Source organism: Sinocyclocheilus anshuiensis, unplaced genomic scaffold (assembly GCF_001515605.1).
Source record: "Sinocyclocheilus anshuiensis isolate Anshui unplaced genomic scaffold, SAMN03320099.WGS_v1.1 scaffold1896, whole genome shotgun sequence".
Lineage (NCBI taxonomy): Eukaryota > Metazoa > Chordata > Actinopteri > Cypriniformes > Cyprinidae > Sinocyclocheilus > Sinocyclocheilus anshuiensis.
This window is the reverse complement of record NW_015558694.1, coordinates 218,267-244,142: the sequence shown is the minus strand read 5'-3', so window position 1 is coordinate 244,142 and position 25,876 is coordinate 218,267. Positions and strand designations below refer to the sequence as shown.

Sequence of the window (25,876 nt, the reverse complement as noted above, 5' to 3'; positions counted from 1 at the left end):
ATGGTTTTAGTAATTTTAGTTTTCTGTTTTAGTTTTTCGGTAACTATAATAACCCTGGTCTGAAAAAGTTTTTAAAAACACATTTAATTGCAGGTAAGGATGCAAAACCAGCAGCAAAAGCACAGCTGCTGCGTGTGAAAACAGATTGCAGTCTGTGTGTGAGTGAGATGATTGTGTTTATGTAACTGAGCACAAGTATTGATGTGAAGTTGAACGGCTCTATTCCACTTTTCTCCGTTCTTCTGTGCCATGTGATCCCAGCGCTCATGTGTGGGTGGTTTATCCTGAGGCCAAAAGCGCTAGATTCTCACAAACAACTCACAAGAGCACAACAGGTGCAGCGCAGCCACAGTATATGTGAATAAGAGAGACACTCTCTGGATCAACACATTACACGCAACTCCTGTAATCAAGACAATCACACTCTGCTCATGTAAACACAAAGCCGCAATATAAAGTAAATGCCACAGGTCTCAGTTTTCTTGATTTTACTGTCACGATATCTGAAGTGCTGGATGTAAAGCATGCCCGTGTCTCAGAGGCTGATCTGCTCTCCTCTCAACTCTGCTTTCTGCTGGTGTTTTGATGCTTGTGAAGAGCGGCCGCTGTTCTTTGTGTGAGGAGAGAAGCGTGAGGTCTTGTGTTCTCAGCTTTATCTTCCTTATCCAGACCTGCGAGATCTACAGGGACGTGTTCATTCTCAAACAGGCGCCTGTGTCTTTGTGTGTTCGGGGGTCGTGAGGATTCTGGGGATTAATGGGGATGGAAGGCTGAAAGACAACGAGTATCAACGTTCTGGAAACAAATACACAGATAATCATGCTGAGAGACTGAACGGGACAGACAGAAATGCAGTGAACACTGTAAATGATGGACTGGACAATAACACACATTACGTGAGTTAGTGTGAAAATACAGAGCAATGTTTTACACTGCTAACATCAGTGAAATGTCTACAAAGAAATGTCTTCGTTATAAGGCTACTGTTTGGCATGATATTCAGATGAGAAGTCATCACACCGAGTGATGTGAAGGCATGTCCTAAAAATGCAATGCATGTTTTATCTTTGGTTTTGATGAAAATATAGCCTGCTCCTAAAGTGTACTTCATTAGGAGTGAGGTTACATGGCTTGAGGCCAGTTGCATCTTTAATCAATAGATGTGAATCATGTGATCCGCGTGAGCCTTCTGAGCTTAGAGACAAAATCAAAGTCAAAGTTTATTTCTCAAATAAATCAGCAGAAGTGTCGGCAATGAAATGTGTTGTTCTACAAGCCCATCGACAGAAATTGTTTATATTGGAATAGAAGTAAATAAGAAAAGAAAAGCAGTGGTAACAAAAGAATAATATTTTAAGGTAATTTTGAAACTGTGAAAAAAAGGAAATATTGAGAAGAACTGAGGTTGCAGGAATATGTGTACATAATATGTGATATGTATCATAATATCATGATATGTGAAGGATGCTCTTATGACACTCTCTGATGTTTAATGTTCCTAAAATCATCGCAGATGCAACACTGAGCAGTTTTCTGAATATGATATAAAACTTACCATTGTTCTTTCTGTCTACTTTGCATGATGGGCTTCTGATGTGCACCTCCTTTACTGACGAGCTTTACAATATGATGCTGAGCCGTTCCGTAGCCTCAGTCTGACACGCTCTAACGTCCCGTGGGAAATCAGATCTGAATTTCAGTATGCTATGCTATTTGTGAATTGATATACTAATGTGTGATTCATGTTCTCATTCAGCCACATTCACTGAGAAACAGATGAAATGTCTAATGGACCGCTGACTGCAGCCTAACGAGGCACTTATTTTACGGTCTTCACACCCAAATGATGGAATCTATCAGTGTCTCCTGCATGTAGAAGATGACAGAACTTAAGGCACATGCAAGACTCTTTTTGAAAATACAGTTGTTTTTTAATGTATCAGTGGAAACGCTTTTGTTACATCACTCAACTGAACTAATTATTTTACATTTATACCGCAAAACAACAGCACATGTACAGTTAGGCTACTGCTCTCGTGAAAATACAGTAACGTGTGTTAAATGTAGCACTTTAAACCTAAATGTAATGTTTGATGTTTATTTAACGCAGCCTATATTTTCATCAGAATTACAGCGTTCCGGGTTTGACGCGCATGCGCGCCGGCGCTCATTCACTGAAGTCTGTGAAGTTTAATGGAGACTCGCTACTGTCTTTTGAGCAAAATGGAAATACTTGTGACTTTCTAACATTTACAGATAAGGATATAAGCGACAAATATAAGTTATGCGCTGGGAAATCACGTCTCAAATGCATTAAAGTGCACACGCGTCTGCCAAAACACCTGACAGGGCTAAACGCGTTAAATGCATGTGAGCTTGTTTGAGGTTTAGGGCGCTTTCATACTGGCAGTCCATGCTTCACATGAAAAAAACGGTTCTGTGAAAGCTGCCATGCAGACCCGGGGCGCACCGGGGTACCGAATCCGAGACTACCTGAAGGAGACCTTCTGAGCTCGGCTGCAATGGAACTCAGACTCGGTGCGCACTTAATCAGGCAGTAAAGTGACGTGCGCATGCGTTTTGGCAGTGTAATAAAACAGTCCGCACAAACAACCGTGAACAACCGCACTCACCCAGATAGCACACGTCTGTTAAAGATCGCTTCATCTGGAAAGCATCTGCTGTGTACAAACCTCTGATAGACGTCTGTAAGATGTCAGTTTTACATTGTTTCTAAATCATAAACATCTTCAAGACATCTTCTAAACGTCTATTTGACATCTGATAGGAAACGTCCTGTAGACGTATTGCAGATGAGCAAACACTCTAAAGAATACGTCTAGCAGATGTAATGCAGAATCACATGTTTGCCGTCTGTTGATGCAGGAGAGTCTCAAAGGTGAAGCTAATTAAGGCCCTGTTTACAAACCATATTAACACCTGAGCAGCTGTGATCTGACTGAATGGAGGGGAGGGTCTCTGATTTCATGAGTGATTCGAGAAATTGGATCAGGAAAGGTTTCGGAGGATGTTAATACCAGGTGTGAGCAGTTCAGATTCAGTTATAAAATGCGTTTTAGATTACAGAGCCCATTCTCTGACATTGAACAAGTTCAGACTGCACATTTGTGAGGCATTAAATAAAGAAAAATTACTCCTCTCAGTGGAACCAAATGAATTCACTCGAGATACTTTCCAAAGCTATGATGCAATAATTCATGAATTGTTTTGCAGCCCATTGTGATGGGTTTCTGCATAATGTGATAGCTGTTTAATGGGCAGGGCCTGCGCTGACGGCTGGCTGTTTGGCTCTGAATGTGACAGCGAAACACGGCTCAGGATTAATCCCATGCATCTGGCCATGGGCTTCACCCTGGATAGTGAGGATGGCAGTCGAACATGCCAGAGAGATGCTAGTACTGTGCCAGGTAGTCATTAAACTCGATACAAAATGGCCAGCGATGATGCCAGTGTGCAGAGCAACCTGCAGGCCATCTGTAAGCTTTTCCAAGCAGCCATTTCAGTCTCTGCATTTAGAAATGAAATGATCCAGTGGTCTCTAATGAGCGAAATGTTCTTCAGGGCTGCTGAACACGGGGTCGTCGTTGTTTTGCTTGTTAGCGCTGAATTACAGATTATGAATTGCTCCTCTAAAATTGTAATCAGTTTACGTTCAAGCTCCTCATTGTCATTGAAAGAGTAATCACTGGCGATTAAATGGGTCATTCATGCAGAAATGAAGTGACTTCTTTTGGAATGGGCAATTAATTCATTGACACCCGATTCATTCAAAATGCAGATTCATTTAGTAACGAAGTGCCGCTCTGTGTCGCTCTGAGATGTGCTTCTGTGCTTGTTTGTAAGTATTTTCTTTGGAGAAATAGAGCAAAAACAGACAATTGTGATAAATATGTGTCTAGAACGTAACTCCAAATATTAAAATATTGCTTATTGAACTGTTGTATAAAATCAATATCACATTTGCAATCGTATTGATATTCAGGGAAAGCAGCAGTCTTGCTTGTGTGATACTGTTTAACTTATAAATATGAGACAAAAACTCATACAGGGACATTTTGTCTGAATTCCGGGGTCATTCTGACTGCTTTCTAATAGTCTACATCATGTTGTGATGTAGTATCAAGGCATGATTTTGTGAAGTGAGTGACATACTCAATGTTAGCTCACCCATCATTAAAACAACAATTTCTGTATTATCATACACTGTAAAAAGAAATTCCGTAAAATTTACGGTAAAAAAAACGTAAATTGCCGGAATTTTACCGTTAAAAATACAGTAGCAACATTTTAGGTTTATGGTTTTAACTTAAATTTACGGTTAAATACCGTAATTTCATTAACTGAAATAATGTTAATATACCAACCTATTGAAGTACTGAAATCTGTTTTGTACCTTTTTAATTCACTGATAATAATAACATATATAGAAGGTGCACAGTGTCATTCACACAAACACTAAACACCATAACGGTAACACACATGAAACTGAAATAATGCAATAAACATTCATTTAACAACATTATGTGTAACATACAACCCTAATGTACAAAACTGATAAGAAAAAACTAACAAGAAACATAGTTATTTCAACAAAAAAAACATCAAATTTGAAATGTAACCCAGGGAATTCTGGGAATGTCAATTTACGGTTATTCACTGTAAATGATACGGTCTTTTTCACTTCCAGAAACGGTATACTACCGTAAAATGACATGTAATGTCCAATACAGTTTTTCACCGTATATAGTAGGGGAATTTACCGTTAACCATTTAACAGGTTTTTACTGTAGCATTTTTACAGTCTTTTACCGTTATATTCACGGTCATACATATTTCACACAGCTCTACTCAGAAACTGCAGCCAGAAGCATACAAACTCTTTTAGTCTTAACGCAAAAATGTTGTGTGTCTTCTTAAGTTTTCCTAACACACGACAGACTAGAGCTGATAAAACTCCCAATAGCCAGCACCTGTGAAGTGTTTGTAAATGTATGGGCTGAACTACTGTAGAGAAACGAGTATCAGTTACAGCAATTATCATTTGGTGAAGTAATTTGACATGTTCCTCGTCTGTCCTGAAAGCTCAGCTGATTCTGAAGCGCCTGTAATCGCAGCCTCGGGCAGCATGTCATTCCAGCTGATAACATTCAGACCTTCACCACAGCGCTGAAGCATTCGAGCGCCTTTCACCGGCAGATTAGACTGAACTGTGACGCTGGAAGCTTGTACCTGTTTAAAATCAATAGATGCATTTAATTCATTTCTGCTTTGTTGAGAGAAAAGTGAAGAGGGATCAGAAAATGTCTTTATACTTAAGATTGTGTGCATCATGTCAGTGGAGTGATCGCACCAAATGACAATGGTTGCGTTTTTCACCAATAACGTCCCATACCTCTCCATGCCCTCACTCATCAGCTCTCAAACCAGCTGCCGTCTCCAGATCTGTCACAAGCTCATGAACATTACCCTGAGAGCTGTTGACCTCAAGCGACCAAAAGACATTCCAGAGGCCACGTTCTGTGTGAAACAACAATAGTCGGAAATGAGAGTGGTTATTGTAATTAGCTCTCCCACTTTGTTTGCTTTCTAGACAAAAATAACTGTTTGTGAGAGTTCAGCCCACACGTATCATTCTGTTATGAGTAAACAGCACACGCACCCAAATAATCTGTTTGTAATCAGATTAATAGCTCAATCAGACTGAAACGCCCTCGTGTAAACACCTCAATCGATTTGATAGAGCTCGATCTGAGTGAAGTCAGAGAATCTGGTCAACAGGAAAAAATAAAGCATGTAAATGCTTGAATATGACTTGCACATGCGTAGTGCGGGTGTTGCATATCGTTACATATGTTTTGCATTTTATGAACGTGTGTATGTTTATTTACATCTTACGAACTGGTCAGTGGAGCAGATTGAATATTTACAAATGAAAAAAAAAAAAGCTCTTTTGACATGGACAGTATGTCAGCTTTCATTCAGATATGTCATCAAGGCAGACTACAGATATTCTCGCTGTAGCTCCAGTGATGTTATCACAGCATCTTTCTCCAGTTCTGAACACACTGACACACTGCACATGTGCTGAAGCTTTGTTCAGAATACATGCAATGCACATGGAAACAAATATGGGAATCAGATTGCAATGTTTAGGGTTCATTTAAACAGAATCTAAAATCAGATTGGATTCATTCAGTTTGATGAAAATAGTGCATGTAAACATATCTAGTGAAGGCTCAAGTATGAGCAAAGCTCTGAATGATGAAATCCAGTGGTTTCATGCATCTTCTCAGGAAGAGAGCAGAAACACATGGAGTTCTGGGTCATCAGATAACTTTACACAAATATTAGCATGTTTCAAGCCGGTTTTACTGGGAGTGGAGCAACGCAGACTAGAGCCGGCTGCCGTGATGTGTAATGTGTCAGCATATAGAGATTCTGATATATCGTGGTGTAATCGTGTGATTTTGATGTAATTTATAGTTAGGAAATTCAGTGTGATGTGTGCTTAATATTAAATCAGCTGGTGCTTCTATCGTGTAGGATTTCACATCTGACAGCGTGCAGAAAACAACCCGTTAGAGAGACTGAGATGTCAGCTTTTAGTGATAATAAAGGAAGCGCGCTGCTCGCATACTGCCATGCCAAACCATGCACACAGCAGCCCATGCTTGCTTTTCTGTTGTGAATGTTGGTGCTTAGCCTAAATAACAAATATTTTATCTGGAGCGTTTATGCTGGTATGTTGTGGAGCTTAGGAGATATTACGGAACAGTTTCATGTAAATTTCTTCGATGTACTGAAAACAAATCTATATAGATTACTTTTATGCGGGCTTTTGCGGGCGGGAGCGGGACCAGATAAGATATATTTCTGCGGGCGCGGGACTGACAAATCCGTCCCGCGCAGGTCTCTAGTTTAAATTATGACAATACTGAAATTATGCATGGTTCAAAATCAAAATAGTTTCCATTCTTTCTTCTGAGCCTGTTTTATTGAGCTTACTCATAAATGTTAATGAATGCATTAAGTATCTAGCATGTAGATTATTCATGCATAGTTAAAGTTGAAGTTGCTTTTCAGTGGTTCTTTATTAGTTCATTCTCACTTAGGCTTTTTTAAAATTATTGTTACCAGCATTTCGGCTACAAGCCTTTGTCACGGTACAATTTTTACAAAAAGGAGAACAATATAAATAGAAAAGAGCAATTACTAACAGGTGAGACCGTTGTTAGTTCATGCCTGCCCGGATGGATCATTGTAGTTTTATTTTCATTAGTCCTGAGGGTCTGCATAACACAGCCGGGCATCTCGGAGTATAATTTATTCTTCATTTAAGATTTTTTTTCTGTAAAAATAAATAAGCGAGGTTTGTCTTTTGACTCAGGGGTCCCTCAACCACAAACCCCTCTGATGAAGAGTTACTCAATGCTTGAAACTGAGTTCAGCGCAGTATTTAAGACATTCTGTGTAGAGACAGAACAATCAATCATACAGAGAATATTATTTCCATATGCTGGAAGTTTTGGGGAACAGTGTGGCAGAACTGCCTGGTATTGGTGGATCTTACTTGCAAAACACTAAAAGAATGAATTTTTCAATAGAGGAATGCACTCCAGTGTAACTGAGCTGTGGCTGATGTTTGCATACTCTGTGAATGAGTGGAATATAGATAATGTGCTAATGTGCAGCGTTGAGCTCATAAAAACTGCAGTTTGAAATATCAGACCTAAGAAGGGCCGCGCCAAGAGCAAGGCAGGTGAAAGCGATTTACTATTCTCTTTTATCTCGTCTGTGCTTTTGTTTCATACACAGATCTTTTCTCTCCCAGGAATCATGTTTTTCAGATGTGTGTACTGAAAAGGTTATATTGCACTTATATTATAACCAAATATTTCCCAGGGTAGATCCTTTTGATAATTTAGCATTAGTTTGTGACGATGGTTTACACCTGCTCTCAACATCTGTTTCAGACGCTAAATAAACCAAAGTCCAAAATCATCTCTAATTCAGCCACACTGGGCGATGGTCAAAGCCTTCATCTGTCAGTCAACCACTGAGCTAAAACACAGTTTATAAACACTGCCACTTTAAAAAGAAAAAGAAAAAAGGTGCTTCACTAAAATAACTGAGAATTCTGACTGTGAAGTTTGGTGCGAACTTCCGACGATGAAGGATTTTCATTCGGTGTCCAGATCACAGACTGCAAGTGAGAGCTGTTTCCCAGCTGTGCTTTGTGCTGACTGAAGATAAAGAAAAACACGACACAAGCCCTGGCTGAGTTTCTCTGTGTTTCACAATGAAATTCCCAATAGTTTCCTCAGTGTGTTTGGAGTGTGTTTATGGAGCAGAGTTCTGGGTGTTTAGTGACTGTGAGAGTTTTATCTGTCCATGAGGAATAGATGCAGCTCTGGAGAAGGAAATGTTCTGGCTTGTGTGGGTGTGTGTCAGGGGTCGAGAAGAGCCAAAATAACCTCATTTAGACATTTCCTGATTTCTGCGAGAGACAGTATTTTATCAACAGGTGTAAGGTTATCTATCTGTCTATCCACCTGTCTGTCTGTCTGTCTGTCATCATTGCATTGCCTGTTTTAACTGTAAACTGCTGCAGCTTTTGAGCACATGGAAGTGATTACAGTCATCTTGCTGAGCGCAGGCATTCAAGCTCGTGCTGGCAGAGATCCTGAACTGAATAATCCTGAAAACTCTCATTTTTTCCCTCTCATAAATGCTTGTTAGTTTTGTCATTTTCAATCACGAGGAAAGAGAAAAGCAGCACAGCAGTGCAAATGGATTGGGTGTTTTTTTAAAAGAGGGGTTAGAGCAGATTTATTTGCGGAGTTCATTTCTAATGCAGCGAGTTCTCTGCTTATCACGCTCCTAGAATCCCTTTTCCTCAGCGTCACGCTGTGTTGGCGTAAACACACTCACAGGGATGAAGCTTCAGTGACTGAAGACTGTCGCTGACTCCAGTAGCTCTTCTCGCTATTTGAATACTGTCAGTGCATTTCATGAATACATTTTTCGATTGCAGGAAACAGTCCACAAAATACAGTTCACTTTCAGTTCATGTGTTTAACTCCTCAGTGTGCATCTGTGCACTTTCACAAATCAATGGTAGTCGCTGGTAAGAATTTGTTGTTGTTGACTTGACCTTTCAGCTTAGAAAATAAAGCTCACTGATGCTCTTGTGTCTGAACGTGAGCAAGTCCCTGCATCTGTGTTCAACATCCAGTTAAAGGCTTTCCCAGGAGAGCGGGAGCTGCTGTAGCAGCACAGGGAGGCATTCATGCTTTTTGTAATGCTTTTGAAATTAAATGGTTAAGATACAAGAGCATCAGTGATGTCAGGCACTGACCTGTTCACTGGAGCAGTACCCTTGAAAGGATGCTTTGTACCTTATCTAATCCTAAAAGGTTTGTAGTAAGGGTAAATGTTACTATTCTAAGGTACTACTGTGCATCTTTTAGGGGTGGAGAGGTTTACAGTGGTGTCCCTATAAGCTGGAGATCTCTGACCCTGTTCCTGGACAACGAATGTCCAGCAGAGTCCGGCTGTAACCCCAATGAAACAAAAAGGCAGACTATCCTTTTTCAGTTGGGGTTCTGGTCTGGGTTTTGTGCAGGCCAGTTCTTCCCCACCAGACTCAGTAAACCATTTCTTTATAGAGCTCGCTTTGTGCACAAGGGCACTGACATGATGGAAAAGAACCAACTCCACAAACAAAGTCTGAAGCACTTGAATGTGTAAGATTACAAAATGACTGGAAAAGCCAAACTAGAAGGGAGTTTCCATCTACTTTTGGCTATGTGGTGTATCAAGAGTTGAAGAAACGGAAAACAAGTTTGATGCCTGAATACGCTGCTTACATATTATTGCAAGCCATTTGATAACAAGCCTAACCTTGGTTATTCACCCAATAAAATCCTCTCTAGCTCAGTTCAGCTATCTTGGGTCAAATGGTCCGAGGAAATGTTGTTATTGTAGTTCTCATTAGTGTCACATGTGCAAAGCAGAATTCTGCTCAAGTTAGATATTAACCAGATCAGAGGCTGTGCAATCTGAAGCTGGTTTTCTATAAAAGCAGCTTGTTTCATATGTTGTAAGCTTTTGACTTTCCTTATGGAATAGCAAACATCAAAATGACACAATCACTTCCTCATTCTGTTTTGTTTGTACTCGTGTTTGGAGCAAATGTGAAGGGAGGTTGGCATCTATTAAGAGGTTAGGAGCATCATTAAAGAAGCTGTTACTCAGGAAGCCGACCTGTTAGTGTTTGTTAGAGCGATCGAGCGTGTTTGACAGCAACAGGCCCTCGCAACAGCAGATGGCGCGGCCAGCAGGGCAGAGAGGCGCTACAGGGTTACGCAAGAGAATCATCACAGTTTGATAAGTGCTATCCAGCTGTCATTGACACACGTAAACTCATCACACATTCCACACCGATGCTGATTGATACGGTGCAGCCCGGTGTCTTCAGCTGCACCGCTCTGGTTCAGCAGCATTCAGCCCGAGAGGCAGAGAGATGGCTCTGAGACTGGCCCGGCCGGGGAAACAGATGGCCCGAGTCGCTGCTGGTGGCCTCTCCCCGCTTCCGGCTTCTCAAGGGCACACCAGGTTTCCAGTGGGATGTCAAATGCAGCTCAGATGGCTCCTGGGTTACGTTTCTTTCATATTGCGAGCGCCTGTACCTTCTGACCTACACAGAGGTGGAAGTATGGCACTGTGGCTTTTATGGCTGAAATGTCATTTTCCTAAATCTGTGGAGGGGTCACAGGTGTGACAGGCTGGAATAACGGTTATGTTTGTGATATACAGAATCAGGAGCTCATATGGCCAATCCCCAGCGGGTTTCATCCAGAACTCTCTGGTTCCATACTCTCATCTCATCTCATCTGTGTTTCTGATCCTATCCACTAGTCTGGTTCCTCCCAAGGTTCTTTGCTTGTGGAGTTGTTTTTCTTCTTCTGTTCAACAGCCTTCTTTGCCTTGCTTACTGGAGTAGCTGCTCTGTAGCTATATATAGATGTTGTACAAATAAAATTGCTTGACTAGGAGCGACTGTTGCAAACGAATGCCCGTGCACATTAAGGTTTGATATTCATTGCACACGCTGGCAGGCGTTAGTTCCACTGCCATGCTGTTAACTAGGAGTGAGGTAATGCACAGCCCTGCCAACTGCTCTCGCTTCACTCTTCTGCTCCTGCGTCTGGCGTTAAGCGTGCCACCAGGTGCTGTTCAGATGACAGCACCACACATATAGAGCCATCCATGCCTGAACCTGCTGAACCTCAGTGGCTCACAGCCTCTTTCAGAAAACGGTTCGAGAAACGTCGTTCCTGCACTTTGTCTTCTGTTTGGTATTCTTCTACAACAGAAAGCAGCCCCTTCTGTTAAAGCCAGCGAGTCCAGAGATGCTTTCCAGGCCCAAGGTTTATCAATAGTTGAGTAGGAGCGTGGCGGTGAGTGTTGGTAATGAGGCGTACTTCATCGCACCATCTATATTGCATGATGGGCAGGACGGTATAGAGACAAAGAGAGAATGGCTGGATTGACAAGACTAGATGGAAGAGATCACACCAAAGACTGGAGAACGGCAGGCATGTTTCAGGACATTTACTATGTTGCGTTGGCGTACCTGCTGCACCTCTCTCTTTCCCAACGGCACGTCATCTCTCTTTCTGCTAAAGACAGTCAAATACTGCTCATCGGGAGAGTTTGAGTGTGTGCGGGTGTGGAGTGAATGTTAAGAGTTCTCATCAAAGCGCAGCTTTGTGCGCATGTAAACCCCCGCAGGTGAATACGTCTGTTTTTATGAGTTACTCTTACCAGGTTCTCCTCTTTTCTCCTCCCTTCCCCCACTTCTGCTCCCCTTTCAGATGGATTTCTGAATTATTTACGTCTTTCATTTTCATCGATCACTCATTTTTTTTTCACGGGCCTCTCCAGACGTCCCTCCATCCCTGTTTTCTCCTTCCTCCACCGCGCTGTTTGTTGCTCATAATAACCTCTTGGCCCAATCGCTCGCGTTGCACTCCCACCCGCCTTCGAATGCTTCTCCTGCATGAAAAGCGCTGCGCTCTTGAGGGAGCGATGCTTTGAGCCCGAGGTGCCTCGTGTGAGGAGAGCGAACGCTTTTTGGGCTCTGGATTTGTCAACATGCATGTGCATTTTCTTGACGTTTAAAGGAATAGTTCACTCAAAAATAACAATTCTGCCAATATTAATTCCCTCGTTATTTACTCATTGTATTTGTATAAATGTTTTAAGCTGTTTTAAACTCCAAAAAGGATAGAAATACTATTAAAGCACTTTAAATGCAGCCAATACGACTATGTGCGTTATATTCACTGTCTTCTGAAACTGTACGATAGCTTTGCATGAAGAAAAGACTGAATTTGTCATGCGCTGACAATATGTCCACAATGTATTTCTCTCATTGATATCATGACTTAATAAATGTGAATGAATTGGATGTAAAGCGATCACCCTGATCCGTACATACTGAGTTGCACTTATTTAGAAAGCGAGGTAAGGAATGATGTAGTTAAAAAAAAAAAAGGAAAAATGGAGAGAGAGAGGACTAGATATTACACTGGCAGTAAGAGGATGAATTATTGAAGCTGGCATGGGGGGAGAGAGGCAGGAACGAGGGATATGTTTTTAATCCGGAGTGTATCCACGTCTAGACAAACTACACACACTCTTACACACACAGAGTGCTCACGCTTCTCCCTTGAGTACTCATAAAGAAAGAAACAGCGAGAGTCTCTAGTAATTTGTTTTTGTAAAATAATAATCAAACTAGAACTAATATTATTAACAATGATGATTTTCTTTGACTATTTCGTGATCTGTCTGTCTGGGATTTTGTCAAAGAGTTGGTTAAACCCGCAGCAGGCTTTCAGAGCGGATCTGCTGTTGGCTTGTGGTTTTGAACCACGTTTCTTGTCAGAAAAAAATGCTTGTCTCAACAATTACCAGTCTAGTCATGAAGTACTCAGTCTTTTAACTGAACGAAGAGCTTTTACTGCGCTCAAAAACTGAAATGAATTGAGATGTGGACAGCGGCCATGTATGCATCTTCAACCGAAGCACGAGCTCCACTCTTCAACCTAAAGCAACTCCAGCATAACAGAGCATTCAACACAAACACGTCTGCTCTTTTGTCATGTTGCTGAAAAACACACATAATTAAAATAACACATAACCTCAACATTCACTCTCCCAAGCCAAGGATAAAAAACACTCTGCCCAGTTTCAGCAATGCTACATTATAATGCCAAAAGAAACAAAAGCATGCAATGAAACGAAGTTGTGAAAATCTTCAAGAATGGTGTTTCATTAGCTCTTTTTCATTTTAATTATATTGACTAAGCAGCATTTTTTTGGTCTTGGTTACATTTGCTGTTGTATGTTTACTACAGACTCAGAATGTCAAGGTAGTCTAGTCTGTCTCTCCCCTCTTCTCTGTCAATCTCACACTCTTTTAAAGTGTATTTTCTCACAGTGTTCAGTGACATCTTCACCATGCGATCATGTCATTTTGATGGCTGCCGTCTGTGCTGGTGAGGTGTTGCGTTCGCCTCCTGGACACACATCTGCTCTCTTCGAGCAGATTCTGGGTTATTTTCCATTCAGTGTCTCTGGACCACATCTGTGCCATCCTGTTGATTACTATAGACAATAATTTTGTCTCATTCCTCAGTTTGTACAAATCGATGAGAAACACGTTTGGAGCAATGCATGCATTTACTAAGGCAGCGTATGTGCCGTATGTAGCGGTTAAAAATCTGTGCTTAATTGAAATTGTAATTGACTGAGTAGTGAGTGATGGACTTGAGGAACCAATATAAAATCATATTCTGTTCCCATTTGATGCTTTTTATGTGGATTTGCAGACCATTTGTGAGCATGATAGGTGGTGTATCGCACTGACAGATTAATGAGCCAATCATTTTGTGATTGCGGCATTGCCTTCTCTCATGTGACATTGCACCTGTCACTCGCCCCACGCTATAGGACCTCAGAGAGAGCACTGTCAGCCCAGAGACGCATCCTCTTCCCAAACATCATCTGCTGTTGCTGCCTGTTGGACTGTGTACTTTAGAACGAATTCATTTTGTAATTTTGCTTGGTTTATTTTTGTACCATACGTTATTTACTCACATCTTGATTTTTGTGAGAGGCACTGCTTGCTTGACCTAATGTGGGATTTTGTGAGATCCAAATAAGATCCAGCGCTCACCACATCTTGTACTGAGTTTGAACAGATTTCTTCCCATGCACCATGAGCATTTTCCCCTCAAACAATAATGAAGTAGACCTTTTAGATGGAAAATCCATTTAACTGTTTTCTTACTATGAGTACCAAAGCACTTTTCCAAAAGGCCTCTCACAATTAACTTCACTGTGATAATTTGTCATCACTGCGGAGTATTTTTTGCTGGATCTCTGACCCTCTGTCTCTCTCTCTCTGTGTGTCTGCAGTGACGATCTCCACCAGTACTTACTTCGATGGGCTGCTGGTCACCGGTCTCTACACCTCCACTTCTGTCCAGTCGTCTCCCATCCCTGCGTCTCCTGCCTTTGGCTTCGGTAAGTCTCGAATGAGCCTAAAATTAGATTAAGAGAAAAATCTAATTATATCAATGAATACTCATCACCTGGGCTGAGTCCACTCGCGTATTCTGGGCAGACATTACAGGGTTTGTAGGAGAGTGAATGTACTGCACATCATGTGTCAGATAAGAGCAGAACTGATGGACTGGAGCATTGTTTGAGAGCTTGCTCTGATATTCTCCTCTATGTGTGTGCTAAGAGAGCTTGTGTAATGTGGACATTGGCTTTTATTTTCTTAGAAGTGGGTTTGTTTGGTAGGAAAGAGGTTAGAGCGGGTAAAGAAGACAGAAACATGCACATAATCCAGACCTTATGCTTGAGTCGAGAAAACAAATGGATATTGAGGATGTATTATTCAACAAGGAATTTTATTGACACTGCAGTTTCTCAGCATATCTTATCTTATACTCGTTGAAGAGCTGCAGGATTTTGTTCGGGGCTGATGATTATTTACAGTGAGAGAATTTATAAAAATCAAAGACCCTGCTCTTTCTCATTGTTCAGAAATAAATATTGTCCTTTTATTTATACTGGGATTTTCATAATGCAAACTACTCCAAATCTCTTTTCTCTAGAACAGCGCCTTAATACACCTAACATTCAATAGGTGAGTTTTGAAGCAGAGCTGGTTATGAAATCATGACATGGACTCATGAATATTAATTTGGTGACGTTGTTAGGTAACCTTCCTGGAACATCCGCCTATGTAATCTATTAATATTCATAGGCCAAGCATTAAGCGTAGTTGGTGACTATCTAGGTGACTAGCGTCCACTTACCAGCGTCTGGCTTTCAGAAGATCAGTTAGCTCCATTAAATAATTTGAATGGCATTTTATGCCAAGTTTAATTAATCCCAGAAGGGAATGTGTTAATTTAACTCCGCATTGATGTTTCTGTAACTTTCCAATGAATCCGCGGCAGTTCCATTACGGTCCCGCTTGGGAAAACTTGCTCTCTGTTGAGGTCGTCTCTGTGCCCTCCACAGATTCAATGAGTTACAATGAAAGCAGATGATGCCAGTGCAGTGTATCAGAGGCAGCTGTGATGTGGTATATATATATATATATATATATATATATATATACAGTGCTTAGCTAATTTATTAGACCACCAGCACCCAATGTAAGGTTTGTGTCACAGCTGCCCGAAACTAACAGTATTGGTGATTACCAAACCGATCTCAGACACAGCCCAGTGTGAAAAGCTCAGTCTGCAATACATAGGCCTTCTTGTAGTTTTTCATCATTAAACCTGTTTTCATCTCATCAGTACTGTCTGGTACAGGTCAGTCTCCACACATGAATATGACGGACACCAGCATATACACTCATTTCATCTCCACTCGAGCCACCGAAGCCACAGAAGACCCTGAACACTGAGGGGAGAATTATTATTAAAGTTATCCAGCATAAACTCTGCGTCTCATTCAGTAATCATCCACAAGCTAGTGTAAGCAGGTGTAAACAGCTCCTTCAGTATGTAAATTAAATCATTGACATTCGTTTCCATGCAAACACGCCCCCCTTCGATGTAAATTAGGCTCATTACAGATTGGGCTTTATTCTTAAAATCCCATGCTATTTGTTCAGAGCAGTTTACATCACACTATTACCACCTGATAAAGCAGACGCTGCAGGATTGTGTGTCAAACAGATGTGTGTGCGCTCATACCTTTACTCAGTTTTACAGTTTATATTTTTATTATGTCATATGACTAATGACACTGATGTCAAATGCTGGATTTATGAGGATGGATTCAACACACTGGCACTAACTGTAATAGATGTCAGATGGGATAAACGTTAAGAACGACAGAAATACAGACACTGGTGTCACTTTCCTGACGTGTGTTTTATCATTTTCAAAGGAAAGGGAAATGATGCGTTTTTGAGATACATGTCAGTATACAGAGCTGGGTCGATTATTTACAAATTGCAGTCCATTACTGATTAAAGATTACACGATGAAAACTGTAGCTAGTAATGTTATCTAGGTTACTTGTTTCAGGTGATGTATTCTGACTACTTTTTAGATCACTTTTAGATTACTTTTTTAATCCATATACCATATTGATATATAAAAAAAATAAAATAAAAAAAAACCAACAGAGAATGAAAATATATTCCTCTTTTTTTGTTGTTGTTTTTGATATCAACATCATGAAGTGCATTGAACATTACATTAAACCAGGTTTTCCCAAACTGGGCTTAATGTAAGAACTGCAGTGGGTTTGTGAATTGATAAAACGCTAGTTATTAATTAAATCATAAATGTATTTACGTGACATTTACATGACTATTCCATATTGTGAATATAGTCAAAGCTAAATGGTGTGACAGTAGGATTATTAGAAAGGACAATTTAAAAGAGAAAAAAATAAGAATTAGGTAGAATCATTAAATTAGGAATGATTTATCATGTAATCCATAAAAAAAATAACTGTAATCTTATTATAAGCATTATAAAATGTAATACACTGTAATACTTGGTTTTTGGAATCTGATTACGTAATCCAGATGTGATCAGTTACTGTCCAGCTCTGTCAGTATGATGTTTATGGGTTTGTGCATCTGTGTTTACAATGTGTGTTCATATGAAAACAGAACATTTTAATAATGCTTCATTCATAACAAATGAACCTCAGTGTTAACATGAATAACTGACTGGATTATCACGTCTGCCTAATGGATCTTCACACCTAAATTAATGTTAAATGTTACATTTGTTCCAGAATTGAATTGAATAAATGTGAACAGTCTTAAGTTTCAAATTGAATTACAAACTGCAGCTTCTTTGCCAGAAGTTGTAGTTTCTTCCAGTGTCATTATCACCGTCTGTTCCCAAAGGGTTATGAAAGGGTGAATATCACATCCAGTGAAAAGAAACAAAATAATTAAAAACAATGTATTAATGGAGTGGATGAAGTGAAGGAGAAAAAATGGAGTAAAACAGAGAGTGTTTGTGAAGCAGGAGTGGGTGCCATTTCCTGTATTTACTCTCTCTGCTTTCATTTGCATGCTGCTTTATGCCATCATTCTTGGTTCACATTGTGTGTGTGTGTGTGTGTGTGTTTGTGTGTGTGCGCTCATGGGGTTGAAGAGCTGTCAGTCCCTGAGAGACTTCAAAAGCTCAGCAGCTCTGTGATCAGTCTGCTCTTTGCCTCCTCTGACAGGCCCTCAGCTACACACACACACACACACACACACATCACTGCTCACCCACTGGTGAACATTTCACACATGCATCTCTGTAACTCAGTGCTGTAAAACACATATAGCCTGTAAACACTCATGACCGTTAATGCAACCGTTATCTGAAACATGCTGTAATTAATTTTTTTCTTCAAGTAACACAAAGTCAGGGATCAGCTGGGACTGGAAGTAACAAAAAAAGTCACGTTATGTATCACATATAATATAAAATACTGCTGTATATCTGATTTCCCCTCTATTTCATACAAACAACATATATGCAGGAAAATTAAGTGACAGAATAACTAAATGTAAACTCTCAGAGGAGCATGCATGAAATGTATTTCTAACTAATTCATTAGTGGTGGTGCATTTGATTGCATGTATTTAGAGAATTGCCAGTATTAAGAGATGCCAGCAGAGAGAGAGAGAGCAGGGACAGTGCATGCAGGGGACGTGATCCAGTTAAACCCAACCAAAGTTTTGCATGTTTATCTGAATTGTTTTCTTTCATCTAAACACTCGTTATTTTTTGTCCAAAAATTAATGGACAAAATGAAAATTTTTCCAAATTGCAGTATAAGCAGTCTGGACTAGGCTTATGAAGTACATGAATAACTTGTAATTACAGCAGTGTATCAAATAAGTCCAATGTGTGTGTGTTCATGTAAATGCTTCCCTTTTTAGTAAATAAGCATCAGCCATATTTCTCATATCCACTCCACACTTTGTGAGTTTGTGAGACTTACCTCATTTTTTAAAGTCCTCCAGTCAGTTTTCTCTATACAAATAAAGTAATTGTGCAGTGTTTATGAATTAAAGGACGTGTTCTGAGCACAATGAATGCAGTTAATGCTGTAGTCATCATTTCAGATGATTTTTGTCTAATTGAGGTTTTATTTTTGTTTATCTCTTACTTTTAATTGGCTGAGAAATCAAATACACTGCTGGACAATAACCAATCATTTGTATCCTCTAATATGTTTCCTATATTTTCCTAATGACAGTTTTATGGTTGGTTTATATACTGCAAACACTTTCCCCCCCCATTTTTAATCACAGAATAAGGCAGAACAGTTTCTATACTGTAATAAATACTACGACAATTAGCACCGCATTATTCATTTACTTTATTACCTGGAGATGACATAAAAACATACATAAACCATATATTGTCACAATCGTGTATTTATTCACATTTCATCAGTCAAAACCTTTTTATTCACCTTAGCTACAGTTATAGCTGGATGCCTTTGTCCATTTTAGGGATTTCCTGGCATGTCACAAGTTACTTATATAGCTGTGTCTCTTTTTGGAAGCCGTGTCCTCTGGAAGTCGCATTTTTCATCCACAATCGTCATTGAGGTGGTCTCAAGAAATTATAGTATTTTACACCTCACATGGAACAAGAGTCAATTTTATTACCGTTACTTTTCTTAAATGAGACCCCTTAATGGCATATGCAACCAACAAATGTGACCTCCGGAGGATGCAGCCTCTGAAACGAGATGCAGCTAATGCTATATAGTCAGTTTTAGTCTTTCTGCGTGAGAGCGCCCTCCGGCTTCGAGTATGAATTAAACATACACTGCACGAGTCTGTTTAGCGCTCCATAATGTTCACATCGCCTCGTGTTGGAAATGAATAAAACGGCAGGTCATGCATAAACTATCTTGTCTCTTTGCATTTAAATCTAGATTTATTCATACTGACCCTTGAAAACCTCTATGTGAACACACTTGCCTGAGAAAAGTGCTGGGAACGAATTTACATTTTATTAAAAGTGGAGGGACACTGCGTCCCCTGCGTCCCCCACATCAAAGTCCTGCATTATTTGACAGCAACAATCATTTAATTCTGTACCCGACCCATTTGACATAATAACCACAACCCGAACCGCACCCATATTACATCTCCTGCACGATGTAGACAAAACTCATTTATTTTCCAATGGTTCAGTGTGTCTGTAACGTGTTGATGCACGGAAGAGGAGAGGCAGGATCCAAAGGCTAGCAGTGTAAGGTTTAATAAACAAGAGGTAAAATTCAGGGCATGAACAGGTAACAAGAACGCAGGAAGAACAAGGCTAAGGACAACACGCTACATCATAGCCAAGACAATGACTGACCAAGACTGACTAAAACACTGGGCTATTTATACACAAGATGACAATGTAACAAGACACACCTGGGGAAGCAATCAAGGGGACCAATGAAACAATAGGACTACAAGTTGACTACAAATGGCACTCTAGACAGGAAGTAACGCAAGACGGGAACATCATGACAGTGTCCTGAGCATAGGAGCAGATTATTGATGACATTTCATAAATATTGTATTTCGGTTTGGATATCAAAACTGATTTATTCATTTTTGCAGTTCTGCTGCATCTGTCTTTGCGAGTGTCGCCCAGTGTTGTGCTCTCACTACAGATTCTCATGAAATCCCTCGTTTCAGTATTGATTTAAAATACCAATGAAATACTCGATGACAAGAATTTGTACATCATCGCTCTCTGGTTTTTGTGGTGCATTGTGGGATTTTTAGGAAGCGAATGTTCCAGTGCACGGGAAGGATTTTGTGATTGAGAGACAGTGATCTACTGAACTAGGATCTGATTGAGACGCAGCCAGTTAGTCAGTATAGATACAGTCCTTCCATTCATCACAGTGCACTGATAACACACATCCCTCTTCCGCCTCTCTTGTGTTCTTTACCGTTGTCGTGAAGACCTACATGTTTTCTAGGATGCACTTTCACTTTCTGATGAATTTTTAAAGTTCCTCTGAAGATAACAGTAGAAGAGCCCTAGAGAAAGGCTCCTAATGGAGGAGGAATGAGATGCACTTTCCCAAGCTTTAAATGGCTCAGTTGAAAGCAAAACCGTCCTTAAATTTCTGCTTCTAAAAGCCCATCCATCACGAGCGTCCCATCCTGTCATCCAGTTTATATAAGGCATCCATGAGGGCACTAGTGACCCAAATGTTGTTGGAAAAAATACATTTTTCACTTATTGGCAACATTGTCTTGATTTGTTAATTACATTTCACCGGCTGTTGGCATGAGCGGGTGCCCGGCGTCCCGGAGGCCATGCGGGGTGAAAGCATTTCAGATGCGAGGCGTTCTCCAGGCCTGCCCGCGTCCACCTGTCTCAGCCGCTCGTGTCACCAACACGTCTCCACCAGCCACGCCGCTCCTGTTTGTTTGCGGCCTCCGAAGGGAACGCTGCGTCGCGGCCGTCGCAAATTAGCACAAGTCAAGTCCGATTAATTAATTTCTAGCTCGCACGATTAGCCGAGGAGTCACGTCAAATTAAACTTCAAATTAGTGCTGATGCCTCCCAGGAGAGGCAAAAGAGCTTCAGCTGCGTCAGTGACGAAACTGGCCCTCTGGCACTACAGCTGACTTTTGACATTACTTCTGTCTTTCATCTCAACTTTATTCTGATCGCGAATCCTTCTGAAAGTCACTGAAATGGCCATTCTGAGATGAGGGGAGTGGCAACTAGTGGAGGACATGAATCTGATAAAGAAGCATGACAAAACATGGATATGGATGGACAGACAAAAGTTAATGGCATTTCAGCTGAAGAGAGAAAGAGAAGACAGGAGATGAGAATCAAAGGAGACAATGACGAGCTTTAGAATCATCTGTAAGTGTAAGAAGTAAAGAGATATTTTTCTTGCTGTCATCAATTAGAAGTCAAAGTATCCAGCCAAGTTTCCACATTTTTTCAAAAGCAACAAAACAGATTTTTACTGAAGAGAAGAAATTTTCACCAACGCTGAAAGATGGTCTTTGTGCTTTGGAGGTCTAAAAGTCACAAACGTGATTTCACGTAATCAAAGAAGGTCTGCGACTGGACTTGGACAACACTGACTCATTCCTTGACTTCAGCCTTCTGACTGGGAAAGATGCTAATCGTTTTTCATTTCAGTTCTGTTGTTGCTTTTACACATATTGAATTATCAATTGTGTTTGAGACGTAATAAGGCTGATTATTTTGTTGGTTTTTGCTCCGGGACCGACCGCTGCACGTCTGTGAGAAGCACAGAGACCGATGGGATGTTGAGTGATAGAAACTGAGAAATGCTCCAGTTCCGCTACGAGACATCAGCAAATGAAATCAAATGACCCGAATTAACTGCTTTATAATGAACTATTGATCTACAAGCTTCACAACATTATTTTTGCTGCAAAGACAAATCATGATTGACCCAGCACCGGTTGGGGTCAAAGGTCAGGGGTCAGAGGTCACCTCACAGCTGCAGTAGATGTTTGTGTGTGGTAATAGTAATGATAACGATGCTTAATGATTTCAAAGACACATTAGAGAGAAACACTATTGTCATCAGACAGAATGCTGATGCTGTAGATTAAAAGATTTTTTCAGATTCACTGGGATCTGCTCCAGAAAACCCTTCACTCGTTTCTACTGTATTTCTATAGTGTCACGGCTCATTAGGCGGCTGGTGCAGATCCAAGTCCACAGTTCAACATTCGGTGCATTGTGGGATTTTTAGGAAGCGAATGTTCCAGTGCACGGGAAGGATTTTGTGATTGAGAGACAGTGATCTACTGAACTAGGATCTGATTGAGACGCAGCCAGTTAGTCAGTATAGATACAGTCCTTCCATTCATCACAGTGCACTGATAACACACATCCCTCTTCCGCCTCTCTTGTGTTCTTTACCGTTGTCGTGAAGACCTACATGTTTTCTAGGATGCACTTTCACTTTCTGATGAATTTTTAAAGTTCCTCTGAAGATAACAGTAGAAGAGCCCTAGAGAAAGGCTCCTAATGGAGGAGGAATGAGATGCACTTTCCCAAGCTTTAAATGGCTCAGTTGAAAGCAAAACCGTCCTTAAATTTCTGCTTCTAAAAGCCCATCCATCACGAGCGTCCCATCCTGTCATCCAGTTTATATAAGGCATCCATGAGGGCACTAGTGACCCAAATGTTGTTGGAAAAAATACATTTTTCACTTATTGGCAACATTGTCTTGATTTGTTAATTACATTTCACCGGCTGTTGGCATGAGCGGGTGCCCGGCGTCCCGGAGGCCATGCGGGGTGAAAGCATTTCAGATGCGAGGCGTTCTCCAGGCCTGCCCGCGTCCACCTGTCTCAGCCGCTCGTGTCACCAACACGTCTCCACCAGCCACGCCGCTCCTGTTTGTTTGCGGCCTCCGAAGGGAACGCTGCGTCGCGGCCGTCGCAAATTAGCACAAGTCAAGTCCGATTAATTAATTTCTAGCTCGCACGATTAGCCGAGGAGTCACGTCAAATTAAACTTCAAATTAGTGCTGATGCCTCCCAGGAGAGGCAAAAGAGCTTCAGCTGCGTCAGTGACGAAACTGGCCCTCTGGCACTACAGCTGACTTTTGACATTACTTCTGTCTTTCATCTCAACTTTATTCTGATCGCGAATCCTTCTGAAAGTCACTGAAATGGCCATTCTGAGATGAGGGGAGTGGCAACTAGTGGAGGACATGAATCTGATAAAGAAGCATGACAAAACATGGATATGGATGGACAGACAAAAGTTAATGGCATTTCAGCTGAAGAGAGAAAGAGAAGACAGGAGATGAGAATCAAAGGAGACAATGACGAGCTTTAGAATCATCTGTAAGTGTAAGAAGTAAAGAGATATTTTTCTTGCTGTCATCAATTAGAAGTCAAAGTATCCAGCCAAGTTTCCACATCATTTAAAAAGTAAGAAAACAGATTTTTACTGAAGAGAAGAAATTTTCACCAACGCTGAAAGATGGTCTTTGTGCTTTGGAGGTCTAAAAGTCACAAACGTGATTTCACGTAATCAAAGAAGGTCTGCGACTGGACTTGGACAACACTGACTCATTCCTTGACTTCAGCCTTCTGACTGGGAAAGATGCTAATCGTTTTTCATTTCAGTTCTGTTGTTGCTTTTACACATATTGAATTATCAATTGTGTTTGAGACGTAATAAGGCTGATTATTTTGTTGGTTTTTGCTCCGGGACCGACCGCTGCACGTCTGTGAGAAGCACAGAGACCGATGGGATGTTGAGTGATAGAAACTGAGAAATGCTCCAGTTCCGCTACGAGACATCAGCAAATGAAATCAAATGACCCGAATTAACTGCTTTATAATGAACTATTGATCTACAAGCTTCACAACATTATTTTTGCTGCAAAGACAAATCATGATTGACCCAGCACCGGTTGGGGTCAAAGGTCAGGGGTCAGAGGTCACCTCACAGCTGCAGTAGATGTTTGTGTGTGGTAATAGTAATGATAACGATGCTTAATGATTTCAAAGACACATTAGAGAGAAACACTATTGTCATCAGACAGAATGCTGATGCTGTAGATTAAAAGATTTTTTCAGATTCACTGGGATCTGCTCCAGAAAACCCTTCACTCGTTTCTACTGTATTTCTATAGTGTCACGGCTCATTAGGCGGCTGGTGCAGATCCAAGTCCACAGTTCAACATTCAGAAAGTGAAAAGATCAAGAGCAAAACAACTGCAGTGCAAAGGGCCTCAGCCGTAGTTCAGTGCATGTATGCAGCAGTGAATAAATATGATTGGTGATTATAGACACACACACACACACAGACACACACACATATTCTCCCAGGTGGCTGAATTGTCTTCTGGCCAATAATCCTCTCTGCATTGTGTCGGCCCCCACTCCCTCGGCCCCGGGCTCCTGCGTCTCTGAGTCGGGCACACAGCTTCTTCCTGGCAACACAAAGAGCACTTCTGTCATCGCCATGACAATGGCAGTGTAGGATGATTGGCAGATTATGAAATGGACCAATGGCAAAGCAAGGAAGGGTTGCCAAGTGATCGAGAAGCTTCTGGACCTCCAGTTTCTGACCCCGGGTCAGTTTCTCAGGGGAACAAAGTGACTTTTGGCCAGCGATTCCATATAACGCAACACTATATCAACGACGTCATGTTCTTCGTATGTCTTTCTAGGAAGGCCTGAGAAGGCCAGACACGTCTAGATCTCACTAACCCGCCCGTTCACATACTGTATGTTTGATTAATAAATATTCATACCCTGCTGTTGCATGATGGATGACGAGCCGGTTCTGAGCGAGTGGAAGCTATACGCTGAGATTCAGAGTCGGAGACGAGGCGCATGGGTGGCGCAGGAGGTTTCAGGATGGAGAGAAGAAAGCCTCTTTTCTTGAAGTGACACTTGATAGATGACCAAACATCCTACAAACCTTCAGTGTCAACAGACTCTCAACACTTCTATTGAAAACACTAAATAATGTATTTAATTACTGATAGGAACAAACACTTTCCATTTAGAGATCGGTACATGTTCACATAGCTGTTAAAAAGCGTTTAATTTTCACAGTTTTAAAACATTTGTCAATGACTTCCGTACATGTTGCCAAACCAACCACCTGAGACATAGCAACACTGAGATTAAAGGGTTAGTTCACCCAAAAATTACAGTTCTGTCATTAATTACTCACCCTTGTGTCACTCCAAATCCATAAGACCTTCGTTCATCTTCAGAACACAAATTAAGATCTTTTTCATGAAATCCCAGAGCTTTCTGACCCTGCAGAGACAGCAACAGAACTGACACGTTCAAGGCCCAGAAAGGCAGTGAGGACAAAGTTATTGAAGATGAACGAAGGTCTTACGGGTTTGGAACGACATGAGGGCGAGTAATTAATGACAGAACTTTCATTTTTGGGTGAACTATCCCTTTAACAGTAATGAGTCAGATTGTGCTTTATTCTACTAATATGTGTTGAGTTTAAATTATGAATCTGCATTTTAATGAGCAGCAGTGAGCATCATGCGTGCCAGTCTGTGCCACCCCGTGCCCATCTGTTGTGCGCCAAATCATCTTTCCTCTCGTTTTAGAGGCCATTTGGCGTGAAAATCTCAGACTAGGCTATCGAACGCAGTGGAAAGTATATAAGTGTGTGTGTGTGTGTGCGCGCGTGTGCGTGTGTGTGCGTACGTGCGTGTGTGTGTGCGTGCGTGTTCGTGTGTGTGTGTGTGTGTGTCTGTGTGTGTGTGTGTG

General features: G+C 41.0%; 1 protein-coding gene across 1 annotated transcript in view; it reads left to right on the top strand.

The window, feature by feature from the left end:
* Positions 1-25,876, top strand: part of LOC107681348 (reelin-like) — a 106,978-nt gene that overhangs the window by 1,233 nt on the left and 79,869 nt on the right. The window contains exon 2 of the mRNA XM_016477624.1: positions 14,512-14,619. Coding sequence (XP_016333110.1) covers positions 14,512-14,619 — 108 coding nt within the window. The remainder of the gene's footprint in view (positions 1-14,511; positions 14,620-25,876) is intronic.